This window comes from Lethenteron reissneri, chromosome 34 (assembly GCF_015708825.2).
Source record: "Lethenteron reissneri isolate LAM-NWPU_2019-01 chromosome 34, ASM1570882v1, whole genome shotgun sequence".
NCBI lineage: Eukaryota > Metazoa > Chordata > Hyperoartia > Petromyzontiformes > Petromyzontidae > Lethenteron > Lethenteron reissneri.
Genome location: NC_083812.1, coordinates 94668 through 111133, shown reverse-complemented (window position 1 = coordinate 111133; position 16466 = coordinate 94668). Strand labels below are relative to the sequence as shown.

At 47.2% G+C, this 16466-nt stretch overlaps 1 protein-coding gene across 1 annotated transcript; it reads left to right on the top strand.

Moving 5' to 3' along the window:
• The first annotated feature begins 2191 nt into the window (after positions 1-2191).
• Positions 2192-14492, top strand: LOC133350501 (homeobox protein aristaless-like 4). The gene is made up of 2 exons (XM_061564841.1): positions 2192-2293; positions 11328-14492. The coding sequence occupies exon 2, from the start codon at positions 11388-11390 to the stop codon at positions 11766-11768; it is 381 nt and encodes a 126-aa protein (XP_061420825.1). The 5' UTR covers positions 2192-2293; positions 11328-11387; the 3' UTR covers positions 11769-14492.
• Positions 14493-16466: the final 1974 nt, after the last annotated feature.

The following is a 16466-nucleotide window of genomic DNA, read 5'->3' as shown; positions in this document are numbered from 1 at the left end:
CCGAATCTTCAAGGATTGCAATGGTATCGGGCACAGGAACTTTGGTGAACAAAGAAACGACATCGAAACTAACGAGCAAATAATCTGGGGACAGTGAGATGTTTTTAATTGACGATACCAGGTGAACTGAGTTAAGTACAGAAGAGATGGTCCTTACCAGTGAATGACTGAAAGGTCTCAGACAGATATCGGGCCAGTTTGTCGGTGGGTGAGCCAATGGTGGAGACGGTGGGGAGAAGGGGTGTACCTTCTTCATGGATTTTTGGTAAGCCGTATAATCTGGGTGGTCTAGCAGCAGAAGATTTTAAGGAAAACCGTTTGGTCTGTTCAATTAATGAAGCTGAATCAGTAATTATACTGTTCATTTTTGTAACGAGGCTATTGGAGGGGCCTCTTTCATATTTAGTTGTTAACAATGCAGGCTGCACTGTGCATGTACCATAATTCACCAAGTATTATTTTTTTACATGCCTCAAATGAATACAGAAAAAAGGATAAACGCCTAACAAAATTGGTCTGAGTTCAACACAAACAGAGACTCAGCTGTGGTGTGAGAATGATGAGGCCATGCTCGCAGTTTGGGGAATTCTCTGGGCTATGAAGAGTTATTGGTCAGAGATATTAGCGCCGATATCATTTATTTTGGTTGGTTTGGTCTCTTTAATGACGGCAACAAAACACTTTTTATATTCCGCGGCCAAAGAAAAACGATGCCTTCAGCAAAGCCCAGAACCCAGGTTTTTTATTGGATGGCTGGGTCGCTCATGGAGCCAGCTCCCTCATCAGAACACTGAACCTTGAGCCATCAACGGCGAGATTCTGAGTTTGGCTCCCAGAGTTCAGTGGCAAAAAGACATTCGATTTAATGACAAGTCTTTCAAAATTTTATGGGTTCGTAATAAAATGAAAGCATTATTTCAGATAAACGTTCAGTAGCATTTATGAGGAATATCTCAGCATTGGACGGAGGCTTAATGTGCATTGTATATGATTACACTTGCTGTGACAGTCTAAGTATGTCACGATGATAAAGCGATGTAACACAATTTTTGTTCCTGGGTAGTAAGTGTTATTTCGTAATTGCTTATGCCTAAAAAGTATAGAAAATGCCTATTATTCCCCACAAACCTTGCTTTTGTGGCCAGGACAGTGATATTTTGAAATGTACCTATTTTCAATGAGAAAACAGGCGAATCTGTGTTTTGTCGTTCACATAAAGTCAGAAAAAAACTACATATGAATAAACATTAACATGTAATTATACTAAAGTAATACAAAAATTACTACAAAATATTTAGAAGTGAGTAGTTTTTCTAGATTTACGATTACTGTAAATCACTTTCATGAATCAGTCCCCAAATGTAGTCTCCCATCACGTTCTCTTTAAGCTGTCTTTGGTAACGGCGTTCAAAGTCCAGTAGAAGCACTCGCCTTGCTCCTCCGAGTACGCTCCCATGTTCTCCTTGAATTATCAAGATGATCGTCAGGGATTTGGACTTTGAGGGACATCCTACAGCCCATTGTGCCGTAGTTCTTCACCAGAGTCTCAACAAGCTCCACATAGTTTTCGACCTTGTGATTGCCCAGGAAGCCACGAACCACTGTGACAAAGCTGTTCTAAGCCGCTTTCTGATTACTAGTGAGCTTCTTGAGAAATTGCACTCCAGGATCTTCTTTATCTGTGGTCCGACAAAGACACCGGCTTTGACCTTTGCCACAGACAGCTTAGGGAAGAAGTTTTGAAGGTACTTGAAGGCTGCCGACTCCTTATCTACAGCTCTGACAAATTGTTTCATAAGGCCCAATTTGATGTGCAGTGGTGGCATCAGCACCTTCCAGAGGTCCACCAGTGGCTCCCACTTGACGTTGTTCCTCCCCACAGAGAACTCGGTCCACTGTGGCCAGTACCGCCTGTGGTAGTGCGCCTTGGTGTCCCTGCTGTCCCAAAGGCAAAGATAGCAGAGAAACTTGGTTAAACCGCATTGGAGACCCATTAGGAATGCCACCATTTTGAAGTCTCCGATGACCTCTCAGCCATACTCATTATACTTCAAGGCATCCAGCAAGGTCTTGATGCTGTTGTCATCCTTTTTGAGGTACACCGAGTGAGCCAGGGGAAGAGACGGGTACTTGTTACCATTATGCAGCAGCACGGCTTTGAGGCTCCTGGATGAGCTGTCAATGAAGAGGTGCCGCTCATTTTGGTTACAGGCGATTCCGATTGCCTCGAACAGACTGGTCGCCTTGTGGCAGAAGCAGAGGCCATCTTGACAGGTGAAGAAGCTGAAAAAAGGTTGGTGACGCTTCCTCTGATCTGCGACTTGCACACTTTCATCGAACAAGTTCCACTGCTTTGAGGCTAGACGTCAAAAGCTCGGCATGGGACTTGGTGAGACCAAGATCTCTGATCAAGTCGTTGAGGATTTTTGGTTGGCGTAGTGTGGGTTTCTCTCCTCAGCTCCACCTCTGAAATTGTCATCTGGATCTACGTTTTCCTCACTCTCTGACTTGCTACTGTCTTCTAAAGACGGCTCCTTTCTCTCCGGAGGAGTGGGTACGGGGAGCTTATGTGACTAATGTGTAAGAGATTCTCGCAACTTTGAAAATTGTAAAAATTAGAAAATTAAAAACAAATTTTATAACATAAAATTCCGAGCAACAATTGTCCATCTTACCTTCCAGAGTTGTTTTGCATTGCTCGCAGGTGAAATTATAGTGCCCAGGGTTTGTCTTGATCCCCGACTGGCATGCCAAAATATGCCTTGTAGGCCTCACACATCTTAGCAGATGCTTCCACAGAGTACTTTTCTCTCTTTTCTTGATAAATTGTCCGCCGACATAGCATAATGCTTCTGCCGGATGCTTGCAGCTTCTTGATGCCATCTCAGAAAAATGCAGATATGTATCCACTTAGGCAGCTGGAACTAAACTGAACTGGTCGGCTTAAGGCCCCTGTATTTTTACTACTATTTATATTAATATGAAACTTCTAGAATGTTCTAGCAGTTACTCCAAGTTTACTCAGCACTGAATCTATCAGTAATGTTCTGGGAAATAGGGAAATTTCCAAATATCACTGTCTTGGTTACAAAAGCAAAGTTTTGTGGGGAATAATAGCTATTTTCTGTACTTTTGAGGCATAAGCAATTAGGAAATAACACTTACTACCCAGAACAGAAAAAATATGTTAACACTATGGGACCTCATTTGCCAGTAAAAATATGATAATTGGTTCTTTACCCTTCTATCTGGCAACAAAACTGACACCTTTTTGCAAGGAGTCATGTTTGCATAGACCGCAATACCTGCAGTCATAATACAAACAAAAGAACATAACTCTGATAATGTGCACTGTCCTTGAAGTTGATTGGTCCACACCCGAGACAGCTTTCCTTCGAGCCTAGTCTCATATGGGTAGGACCAGATGACGCCATCTGGTCCAACCCAATCTGGTCCAACCCATATGAGACTAGGCTCGAAGGAAAGCTGTCTCGGGTGTGGACCAATCAACTTCAAGGACAGTGCACATTATCAGAGTTATGTTCTTTTGTTTGTATTATGACTGCAGGTATTGCGGTCTATGCAAACATGACTCCTTGCAAAAAGGTGTCAGTTTTGTTGCCAGATAGAAGGGTAAAGAACCAATTATAATATGTTAACAGTGTAGTAATAATAATACATTATGTTTAAATAAATATGGATCTAATTCCGTCCTGGATTTGATCTCATGACATTCTGATTTGAGTTGAAAACCGATCCTGCCATCTGGCTGAATAGACACAGGCACCCATGCCTGGATATGTACTCCATTGGAACCTCATTTGCCAGTAAAAAATATGATAATTGGTTTTTTACCCTTCTATCTGGCAACAAAACTGACACCTTTTTTACAAGGAGTCATGTTTGCATAGACCACAATACCTGCAGTCATCTGGTCCAACCCATGTGAGACTAGGCTCTAAGGAAAGCTGTCTCGGGTGTGGACCAATCAACTTCAAGGACAGTGCATACATTATCAGAGTTATGTTTTTTGTTTGCATTATGACTTCAGGTATTGTGGTCTATGCAAACATGACTTCTTGTAAAAAAGGTGTCAGTTTTGTTGCCAGATAGAAGGGAAAAAACCATGGATATGTACTGTAAAGACAAAGATCCTTCAACCGATCCTGTATCTCTGGTTTTGAGGTAAGAATGAATTCAATGCAATGGTCAGAAAATCAACAGGGAAAACAACGTTTCACTTTCAGATATCTTGTCCCTCCGTATACAATGATAATAATAACAGCATTTTTACACATCGAATAGTAAGCTACATGGCCTTTGCAGAGTGCATCATTTGAGCATAATTAGTTCAACACGAACAAGTTCTGGGCCGGCCTCTAACATTCAGTGTCTCGTCATCAGCTCGCCTTGCTTGAATCAATGCTGGCAAGCGGATTGTTCACGGGCAATGCCCCTGCCTGTTCGAAGCTGGCTCCTAGTTCGACGCGAAACCATACAATGCATGACCACAAAACAAGCGTTCGCGAGGTTGCGGAGCGAGTCGCTAGCAAAACGAGTGGACAAGTGGCGGCGTCGTTGGTGTCCCCACGCAGCCCACGGGCTCACTCGAGGAGGGAGCCCAGGCGTTGCGAGCGTTTGCCTGGCTCCGGGCAGCAGCTCTGGCCACGTGACTCTTGCAAGCCTCGCCGTGAGCCCCTTGACACGACGACGCCGCCGCCGCCGGCCTAAAACAACCCACCCCATCGACCCACCCACTCCCCTCCGTCCATGCCTCCTTAATCTGGCAAAAGGAAGAAAGGGGGGGTGGGGGGAAGACACCACCAAACATCCACGATTTCGATCAGCGGAGAAATTATGAGCTCATGTGGAAATATTTTCTGGGTGTTTGTCTTGGGTCCAGCGAGATGGCGATTGTGCCCAGCGCGGCTCAAGATCGCGGTGCTCGGACACGGTCGGGGTTTTTCTTTTTGCTTGTGTTGCGTGACCGTTGCAGCCTAGCAGCCATCGGGCGTGTTCGTCTTCGCGAGCCGCTGTCCGCATCGACGGCCCCGGGGTGTTCGCATCCGCCCACACAAACCCACGTGCTCCATGCACGCCGGCAGCGCAAACATCGTTTAGAGCTGGGCGTCCACAACGCTGCTGTGCTCTCTTCCCTTCGAGGATGGGGGGGGGGGGGAACACACGTGCGTATGTACGTTGGACTTCTTTCGCACCGTACGTAGCCAACCGTGGTCATTGGTTAGAGCGGTCAGAGCTGCGCTCAGCTCACGCTCAGAAAACATTTAAAGCGAGTACCACATTGTGGGAAGGTAACAGTGGCTGTGCTATGTGGAGGGTGGATTCTGCTATTGAAATGTGGATTTTCCACCATTGGCTAAGGGTTGCCAACAAGAGGGAAATGGGCACAGGAAAACAATGCATTTGGTGATGCTGCTAATACTGTGGTAGCAGTGGTACACAAGCACAGATAAAAAAAATGCAACGCATTTGTCACCTTTAAACGAAGAATATATAATAGGAGGCGTTTCGGGCACCACACGGGAAGGAGATGACAAACACACAAAAAGTCATGGGTTACTTGAGCTAGGAGAGAGACATTTTGAATGTATCATGTACCACAGGAATTGCATATTGTGTGATGGCATAATCAATGACTGACTGCATTATCATATTAATTGCAGTCAACACACTCTGTAGGTTAACATTAAAAGGTCATCATGGCTAATGTTGTTTATGCCACCAGACCTATTTATTACTGCACGTGACCACACCCAGCGAGGTCACCAGACCCAGTGAGGTCACCACACCCAGTGAGGTCACCACACCTAGTGACGTCACCACACCCAGTGAGGTCACCACACCCAGTGAGGTCACCACACCCAGTGAGGTCACAACACCCAGTGAGGTCACCACACCTAGTGACGTCACCACACCCAGTGAGGTCACAACACCCAGTGAGGTCACCACACCCAGTGAGGTCACAACACCCAGTGAGGTCACCACACCTAGTGACGTCACCACACCCAGTGAGGTCACCACACCCAGCGAGGTCACCACACCCAGTGACGTCACCACACCCAGCGAGGTCACAACACCCAGTGAGGTCACCACACCCAGTGACGTCACCACACCCAGTGAGGTCACCACAACCAGTGACGTCACCACATCCACCTTCCACGATGAACCCGGATTTGGTCTCAGCTAGGTCACCAATAATTTTACATCCCCCCGCCACCATCCCTCATCAATAGATTTAGTTTTACACTTCATGTCATTTGTTCCAGCTCTGATAATTACCATGAAATAATAAGAGTAAAATGTATCGGTTTGATTGAAATGGAAATTGTTGCAATTTGAACCGATACATTTTTTATTTACTTAAAGGCCGCCACGGTGGCGAGATGTCATCTTCCTCGCCTGCTATGCTGGAGGTCGTGGGTTCGATCCCAACCCTGATGCCTGCTGTATATTTGTAATTTTCATGTTCTCCCTGTGGTCGTGTTGATCATTTTTCGGGTCCTCCCATTGTTCCCTCCACATGGAGAAACATGCGTTTATATTTTTTTATATTATTTGCCTGCTATACATTTCCACATAAGCCACTTGAGCTAGCTATTATTTATGACCAGGTCGCTTCTGATAGAGAAGCGAATAGCTCAATTGTGGGCTTTACCTGGTAAAATGAAAACATTATAGTTTGTTTTTCCGGGGTTTGCTTATATTTCCTATAATTTACACTCCCCTCTGTTTTTTAAATATGTTGTTGTTACTTTCTGACCTGCCCCAACTGGACATTTGTGAAAACGAGCAACCATAGCTCATCGGATTTAATCAGGAGAAATAAATATTCTGATTCTGATATAAAATGGGTGTGATATCCAAGGTGTGATCCAGCAGTGGAGTGACCATGGCTGATGATGACGATGATGGGTGTGGATCAGGAGGTCGATTGCAGTGACTTTGTAATTATCAACGTGGCATCATCTCCCAGCGCTGTTCCACGACAAGGTGACGGCAAGGCCATCCAGAGAGAGTTCCGAATGAGATTGTTTGAATCAAGTTACATTACATTGATCCTGGTATAAATAAACTAACAACTATTTTTTTTATTTAAAGCTTTCGTTACTGCAGGGATTCATATTCTTGGTTCTTTCGGTAACGTCACGTAGAAGGGAAACAATCAGAAGCGACCTGGCCCCAAACGATAGCTCAACGATGCGTCTTGTCGCGTGGAGATTCATCGCAGCCTCCTGCTCGGTCTCCCAGCCTGTGCGTTCATTCCACGACAACAGATCCACAATGCGTCCGCACGTTTCATTTACGAGCTACCAACTGCGCCCCTCTGATAGGCTATGCACTGGCTCTCCATCTACTACCGGTGTCTGTTCAAGCTCCTTAGGCGAGTATGTACATCTCTTCATGGCCTTGCCCCACATTACCTCGCTTCCCTTACCTCGTTTTACGCCTCCTCCCGCCCACTCTCCGCTCTCAATCTCTCCTCCTACTCCTAACCTTGCGCACAATCCAGTTTCTGCTCCTTTTCCCTACTGGAACAAACTTCCCCTCTACACGAAGCAAGTAGCACCCTCCTTGTCGAGTTTCCGCTCCACCCTCAAGACCCACACCTCTTCTCCCTGGGCCATCCTTTCCTCCATCCCGAGGCACCCACCGGAATTCCTGTACCAACTCACCTCCCTCCCCATACCCCATCCCTGTTCGCCATATCACCTTCAGCTACCCCCAATTGTACCACTCATAAGCCTTGTAAAGCGCCTTGGATAAAAGCGCCATGTAAATATAAGATAAGATACTTTAAACGCATGTTTCTAAATACAATCGGTGTTGCGTAATTCTCATCAAAATGTTAAAACTCAACAAATTTGTCGACAACACTGTGTTGTCGACAAAGGTAAGGTATAATAGGTGACGTTTCAGGCAATGTACCTTAATCAGAGCACATACATAAGGAGGCCAGAGACATAGCGGCCTTATGATAATTTGGGGCATGGCCCTTTTTCATCAAGAAGGACCATGGCCCGAAACGTCTCCTATTGTATTTTTCCTTTTTCAGGCCAGACAGTGTTGTTGACGAATGTGTTGAGGTTGTTTTGGTGTTAGTTAGCACTCAAGTGACGTCACACATCCATGCGCTTTAATGTAAGTGCAATGACATCAATGCAGCGCTACAGAGGCGTGCTTGACGGTGACTTTAAAGTTATTTTTCTTCTTCTCATAAATGAAACTTCACATTTGTCAGGGAACCCAGGCCACATAGCGCCTGGGCGAGAGTAACACAAAATGCGACCTGTGTGTTGTTGTTTTTATTTTACTGAACGTTAATCGTGCTTCTTCTGCACCGCTGCCAATGGAGCAACAGCGGCGGCAGCATCAGCGGATGATAGCGCGTTGAACGTAAGTGTCAGGCGGCCGCGACGGAGCCGTGGGGCGTTCGCTCGAGCGAGGAATGCGAGCGTGAGCGTCGTCCATGCCGTGGTGCGCGAGGCCTGAACCGCGGGCACTTTCCCGTGCGCGAGAGCGCCTTTGCCCGTCCTCACTGCTGTTGGCAGTTCGTAGGGGGGGTGGAGGGGTGAACGCAGAACGGACAAAATGATTTCCAGACCTCTGAGCGCGCATGCCGCCAGAAAAATGCATTCCCACTGTGTGTGTTGTTTATATGTTTTTACAGCCAAATTTTTGCTCAAATAAATCCCAGGCTTTGCATAAAGCACCTCAGTGTTGATTACACGGTTAAGCCAAACGTCAGAGCGTGCGTGCAAAAAGGCTTTTGTCCTGTGCTCGTTACTCGAGTGATATTTCTCATGCTATTCAAATAGATTTCCGCAAGAGTTTCGTTCTTTTCCAGTAAACTCTGTTATTATTATTCCAATTTGTCGCAATGTATTTTTTCCCCCCAAATACAAAATTGAATTAAAATCCATGTAGGGATATTGTTCACGCTCGTAACATTACTCCGGCTGCGGCGTTACTGTGCGTGACTTTCGAGCGGAAAGGTTACGAGTTCAAACCCCCTTTGGGGGGATTTGTGACTCGGCACATTTCCCCTCTGCGATCAACCGAATGAGTGTCACTTTGATTTTACTCGACGGAAAACAGCCCTCGCCATGCGAGTGTGGAATTTCCCGACCCCCCCCCCCCCAAAAATGGCTCGGAGCCACGGAGGTGAGCACCGCTGCACACTTGTTGGAATGAGTCGAAGTTAAGTCAAAGACACTCCGGCTTAAAGTTTGACTTGACCGTAGCTTCTGGAACACGGTGAAGGAGCAGCGCTGCAATTTCTTGCTCATGCCACTACCGGCGGAAAGGCCTCCACCAGAGGAAGCCCCCTCTGAAGAGGTATTTGGCCTTCTCTTCCACGTCGTGGAAGAGGTGGGAGCACGTTACAAACTTTGCCCACCACCTCGCTGTGTTGCACCCGTTGGTACCACGCCACAGAGAAAATAGCAACGGCGTCAATGCGAGTAATAATAATAATACTATGGATGCGTGTGCGTGTGTGCGTGCGTGTTGCCCGTTGGCCAACAGTCTGTTAAGGCTTTACTGGGGGATCTTTGTGTTGCCCGTCAAGGGAGTGATGGGAAAAAAATAACGATGCCAGTGGTGAACCAGTTTATACTGCTGGGTGGGTGGACAGAAATGCGGGGAAATCTTAGACAATTGCTCATTGTTTGGACTTCTGCGCCAGAAGATAAAACCGGTGGGCATGCGGATTGCAAGTCCAGTGTGCAGACAATTGTACCAAGGCAGCAACTCCCTCAGCTTATCAACTATAAAACTAAAACACTTTTTTTTATTTTACTAGGTAAAGCCCACTGAGCTATATAGCTATTTTTCAGAAGCAACCTCGCCATAAATGACAGGTCCACGAAGTGGCTTATCATGTGGACATTTATAGTAGCCAAATGCTCTAAACGCACGTGTAGTCTAAATGCAGAAAAACTGTAGGACCTGGAGAAAAATCCATGCAATCATGGGCAGAAATACACGAAACCCCCCAATATAAAGGCGTCCGGGTCGGGATCAAACCCAAGGCCTCCTGCACACCAGGCGAGGGAGTTAACATCTCTCTGCGAGTGAACAAACAACTCAATGTTCAGGTGGCACTCATCGCCTCTTGTGGCCCTGGGCTAGTGGTCAAAATTCCTAATGGCCGGTCTCTCCATGGGATGTCCACTATTGACATTCCACAAAGCAGTGCTCACTCTATTAATCCCTGAAGGATGATTGGCTGTGGTTCCCCAACCGTGATTTGAACTTGCAACCTTCTGATTGCTAATTATTCACTCCAAGCGCAGTTTCACGTGGGCAAAAATTAAATATGCAAAGCATAATGTACGGCAACATAAACTTCAAGCGCATTTTGCAGACTGTGTAAATAAAGGCTATTCTAGTGTCTGACTAGATTGCATCGTGAATGGCTTGCTCCAATTGCAATAAAAAAACGTTGCAAGTTTGACTTCCCATTAAAAGTCAACAAAGCCCATCATCTCATCAGGGTCTCAAAAATTTGTACCACATATTGAGAATTCAACCGTGGTCATGCAATCTTTTTGATTTCCCTTTTACGTTCGTGAGTTAAAAAAAAAATTGTCCACCCACATTTATTTATTTGAGCGTTTGTTATTTTATTTTCTTCCATTGTTCCCAGTTTTACACGCATGTTTTGATGAAACAATGTTTTTGGTGATGCTACTGCTGCTGCATTGGCATTGGCACACAATGAATAGAGAAAACACTCACTTTGGTCAATAACACTGTGGCCTTAAACGGAATTAGTTTTTATATAAATAATAGGCAAGGCCCTTTCATTGCCCACAACTGTTATGTTTGTCCTTTCACATCGTGTTATTGTTGACGAATGTGTTGAGTATTTCTGGCAAGATCGTTGCTTTGTTTATTTGTGCAACGCGTTTATTTGCTTGTTTATTTGATCAGTTGTTGCTTCATCATTGTGTGATTGTTTCATCAGCCGTTTACATTATTTCACTCGTATTTCCATGATTGAATGTTTGTTCCTGCATTGTTCAACACTACTGCTTTATTGTTCACTCAATTGATCGATTGGTCATTTGTACATTTTTACAATGTAATATTTGCTCACCGCTCATTCACACTTTCCTTTCTTTTCGATCGTTCGGCCATTCGCTCGGTCCACCGTTCGGCCACGCCAATCGCTCTTTTGACGTCTCACCGATCCGCTCGATTGTCTATCCGACCGTTCAATGGCTCGCCCCCCACCCCGTCCTCATTCACCAATCGCTCCGTCGTCTCTCCCAAACCCTCCATCCGACCCCCTCCCTCCGCAGCTGCAGAACGCGTCCTGGGTGGGCGGCAGCAGCGCCGGCGGCTCGCCGGTCTCCAGCTGCATGATGTCCCCGCACGACGCCCTCCCGCCGTCCTGCATGTCGCGCCACGCGCACGCCCACGCCCACGCCTTCGTGGGCATGCCCTCGCCGGGACCGTGCCTCTCCCCGCCGGGAATCGGCAGCCTCTTCAACGGCGTGGGGCTCGGCGCGGGCGGAGGAGGAGGGACGGTTCCGTCCGGGGCGTCGAGCGGCGGAGGGGGGATCTCGAATGCGGCGGCGGCCGCCGCGGCAGCGGCCGCCGCGGCTGCAGCGGCCGCTGCCGCCGGGGTCAACGGCCACGAGTTCACGCTGAGCGTGGAGTGCGAGCGCAAGAGCACCAGCATTGCCGCGCTGCGCATGAAGGCGAAAGAGCACAGCGCCTCCATCTCGTGGGCCACGTAGCCGCGATGAGTCGCGCAGCAGCAGCAGCAAACCGCAGTCAGCAGCAGCCAACATTCGCTGTGAGGTCGTGTGGCGAAGTGACACCCGCCACCCCCTCCAAACCCACCGCGCCCCTCGCCGCCCCCCAACCCACCCTACTTCGCCCCCCTTTGAAACCACCATCAGTGCCGCCACTCAAGCTGCGATCGATGCAGCCTCAACTCAACTTTGGCCTGGGTCACAGAGCTCTGGCGTGGTTGGCGAGCAGCGAAGTACGTCCCACGGCCAGTAGTGGAGTTCAGAGCCCGCGGGTGCCTTCATGCATTGAGCATTTGAAGTTTTTCACGTAGAACGAGTTCCGGCCGCAGTACTGACTCTTTTCAACGCCCTGCGCTCGGGTTTATGGCAGAGTCGTGGTGTTAATGAAGGTCAAAGTGTCCTCTTGCTGAAATGAACGTGGGGCATTGCTCACTGCGGTTGGCAGCCCTGACCTAATGGTGTCAATTCCATAATCCGATGGCAAGGTTCGTTACCTCGAGAGGATGACCGCCGTTCCCACCAGCTTTTTATTGACCCTGGGGGGATGATAATAATGGGCAAAAATCGACCAACCAAAACACGGATTTGAACTTCAGACCTTCCGACTGTACGTCAGGTGCTCTAATCATAACGCCACTCCACCAAATCATAATAATAACGATACAAATAAGACTTCACTCAGATTCTCCATTTCAGGAAGGTCACTCTTGAGATGCTTGACAGATTTCGAATTGGGTTTTTATTGTTTAAACCTAAGGATCTTGCTCAGAAAAATTAGATAAATCCAGCATCCTCTTTGTTTCGAGTCCTGTACCATCATACTCAAGGTCAAGAGCTCATCAAGGCCAACACAGTTGATGCCGTCATACCTTGCCCCAGTAAAAAAATTAACTTTTTATTTTACTCGGTAATGCCCACTGAGCTATATAGCTCTTTTTCAGGAGTGACCTGGCCGCAAATGATATCTCAACGACGTGGCTTATCATGTGGAAACGTATAGCATCCAAATACTATAAACGCACGTTTTTAAATGTGGAGGAAAAAAGTGGATGACCCAGAGAAAGATCCACGTGACCACGGGGTCGGGATTGAACCCACGAACCTGCGGCCTACCAGGCGAGGGGGATAACATGTCGACACTACGACGCCCAGTTTCACGTCCGCCCCTCGGTCGCTGATCTCTGGGAGCTATCGACGCTGCCGGTCTCGGTCGCCCATCGTCTTCCTCCAGCTCACGCCCCCCCCCCCAACCCCCTCCCCCCACCCCCGCGACGTCATTGCAGCCTCCTCCTGCTGCTCCGTCTGCTGTAACGTGGACGTTAAAGACCCAGTGAAAGCCGCTTGCAATGAGAGTGGGCAATTGCGTGCCAATGTAGTGCGGAATCCAGATCCCAAATTTTCAACATCACTTGCTGTTTGAATGCGAAAATAAATTAATAAGCATGGGCCTGTAGATTTGCTTTGCGAGCAAAATACGCAGTGACTCTCAATATGGTCTCAAGTGTTTAGATAAAGGACAAGTTACTACGTAAAAAAAATCAAATATCAGATATATGGCCGTAGAGATGATATTTGTTATAAATGGTGTGTCCGAGTGGTCCGACGGTTCGATCGCTTGACCCAACACACGTAAGTTTGCAAGTTCAAATCCCCATTGGTCGTCAACTCTGCCCATCATCCCTCCAGCGTCTATAAATTTGTGAGTAATACATCTGCGACTGTTGCACGAATAGAATGGCCCCCACCATGAAAGTGTGGAATTGTTCAGCACTGGCTGAGTGACAGGTAACGAGCCTTGGAGCGCTTCTCCGTCGCTCATCCAAATAGGAAGTAGGCACTTTGACTTTTCAAAGAGGAAATGCGTGGCAACAGTTTAACGGACGGACTTGCCATCTCGACAATGGCATTCGAATGCATAGTGCGGGCTACGTACGTGCACACACACACACGCGCACGCGTGTGCACGCGTGCAGAACTCAAGCAAGACAGCTACACAGGTGGCAAGTCTCTCTTTGAGTAATGAAGCACCTGGCTCTCTGAAGAAATGCTCCTCGGGCGGTCGACGCTTGTGGCTGCTGCTGCTGCTGTTGCTGCTGCTGCAGCAGCCAGAAGAACAATGTTGGGGCTGTAGGGGGCAAAGAGTGGAGATGAAAAAAAAACGATCCAGCCTTCCAGACACTGACAAAAAGAATCTACGACTTCAATCTGACATTTTGAGAAGTCCAAGTCCCATGGATTGGGGAATTAGGCGAAAAAATATTTAGTGATGTGATGTGTTTGCATTTGGGAGCAATGGAAGGTTTAAGTTTAAAGGTTTCCGTTTTATTTTTAGATTCTTTGGCTTGGCAAGGATGTGGGTTTTTTTTTTCTTGCTCTCGTACTAACACAGTGTTGGTGGCGTATGTCCAGTATATATATAAAAAAAATTTCCGAAGTTAAATTCGTATTTTTTTTTTTAACACGAGACACGTTCGCCACGCATGCAGTGCTTTGGGTGTGCGGAAAGTTGTTATATGCAAATGTGCCCCCTCCTCATTTTTTTCACGGTCTGACGAGTAAGAACCGCGCCGCTTTAAATATTTCGCGGAAAAAAAAAACATATTTTAAGTGCTTAACTCGAAACCTCGTTGTCCGCGCTTTGTGCTATAAAAGTAGACGCAGGGGATGCGTACAGGAATTTTAAAGTTTAATAAAATACAAAAAGTGGTTGTCCAATTATTTGCTGTAAGTATGTAAAAAAATATGTTTTGCCATTTTTCTCGTGTTGTCGCTGGGTACGGTGGGTGAGGTGAGCAGAAACCGTCGTGTTTCTTTTGTTTTCCTTTTAAATCGTTCCGCAACCATGGCGTCGGGGGGTTCTAATGCGTGGCCCGGCTTGGATTTTACAGAGGCGCCTTCGAACGGCGACGGCTCCTCTGGGTGGCGACGCGAATTCGAACGCGCGCTCGCCTCGGAACTCAACTCGCCGTTGGGTTTGTCCGTGCGCTATTTTAAGTTCGGCCCTACCATCGCGGCCGAAGAACGTCCAACCCCCCATTTACAAAATCAATTAGGGCAATTCGCCGGCGCCGATAATTACCGGGGCTCGCGAAAGGTTCCGAAGAAACCCCACGGGAAGCGCGCAGTTAAAATAACTGGGCGGACAGAAACGCATTTGCTAAAGTGCTGCACCTTTTTTTTTTTGCCGAGTGCATGGTAATGCATTTTCCTTGTTTATACAAAGCGGTTCAAGGTGGCTCTATTCATTTATAATTGCTTTGTTTCCCCTTGAATGTGGCATACGCGGCGCTTCAAAAACAAACAGGTCCCGAAAAGTCATGCCACTGCTATCAGCTGATGCCGCTCCAGCCTTGAGAATGCTGCTCGTGACAAATGCATCGACCTGTTGCTGTTAATGCCCTGAATTACCAAAGGCATGTAAACACGAGACATGAAGGGTGTACCCTGGTATAGTGGAGAATTTTAAATTGATGTGCAAATCGCCCCCGTCGTTGAAGCCAAAAACCCAAGTTCACGCCGTTTCTCCGTTCAATCGTGTGCCGGGAACTTCCCGTCTCTGTTGGTCGCCTGGAGCCAGCGGTGGAAATTCCACATTTCTACGGTGAAGGGAAAAATGTTCATGACCCAGCCAGTGTTGATTCCGCACAGAAGTGATCATTCTATGGGCAACAGAGGGGACGACGGGCTGAGCCAATCCCCACTTCACATCTAAATATTCACCTTCTGATTCGACACTACCCGTGGACATCAAAGCAAACAACGATCCATGGTTGTACCGTACTATGCTCCCGTGTCTACTGCTACCTGCTTTCACCGGGACTCACTGATCAACACATCTACGCCACTATATACGGAACGAAACAGTAAGACTTCTCCACAAATCTGGCTGTCGCCTGATGAAGCTGGTTGTAATTACTGGCGAAACGTCGTACTCAGTTTGTAAATGTTGTGGCTTGGCTCTCCAACACACCGGTGTAGTGCTGTACTAGTGACGAATTGGCACGTTCTGTTCACGTGACAAACCTTACTAGTTGGCTGTGTCGGGTGGTCGCGGGTTTTAACGACACATTTATATTTTTACGCGATCTAACCCAAAAAAACCTCTTACGGTGAAAATTGGTTAAATGACCCCCCACCCCCACAGTGCGAGCCTCACCACCTCTCATCCAGCTGTGGATTGACGAAAGGAGCTGCTTGTGCACGTTCACTTACGGCCCATAATCACAGCGCCACTCTGCTCGTTGTAGCTGTTCGAGTCACTGCGCGGATGGAGCTGCATCCTTCTGTGTGCGGTGATTTACACTGCTCACCTCTCTGTGTGTGTCAGGAGTTCGAGCCATGGGGAGGAGGGCAGGTGTTTGTGGTGTGAGCGCAGACCTCTGCGTGTGTGCGTGACCGTTTATTGACATGGCACACGTTTTCGCTCTCAGTCACCATTCAGAATCCGCTGCGTCAACAAACGCAAAGCCTACTTCCACGTGCGTAGTGAAAATAAATAAAATGGTAAAGTTGTCAGGAACACTTAGAAAATAATTAATCTAAAATTTTATGGAAGTGAATCACCGTTTCGCTGAAAGACACGTGTGCAGTTTAAGGACTGAGAACGAATGCTCTTTACTTTCTCAAAGTGCAAATTTGACTTGTGTCATCGTCAGGCTAATATATTTTCAAACGTCCCAT

Bases quoted from the DNA above. Each gene is read 5' to 3' on its own strand.
- LOC133350501 (XM_061564841.1), top strand. From the start codon at position 11,388: ATGATGTCCCCGCACGACGCCCTCCCGCCGTCCTGCATGTCGCGCCAC.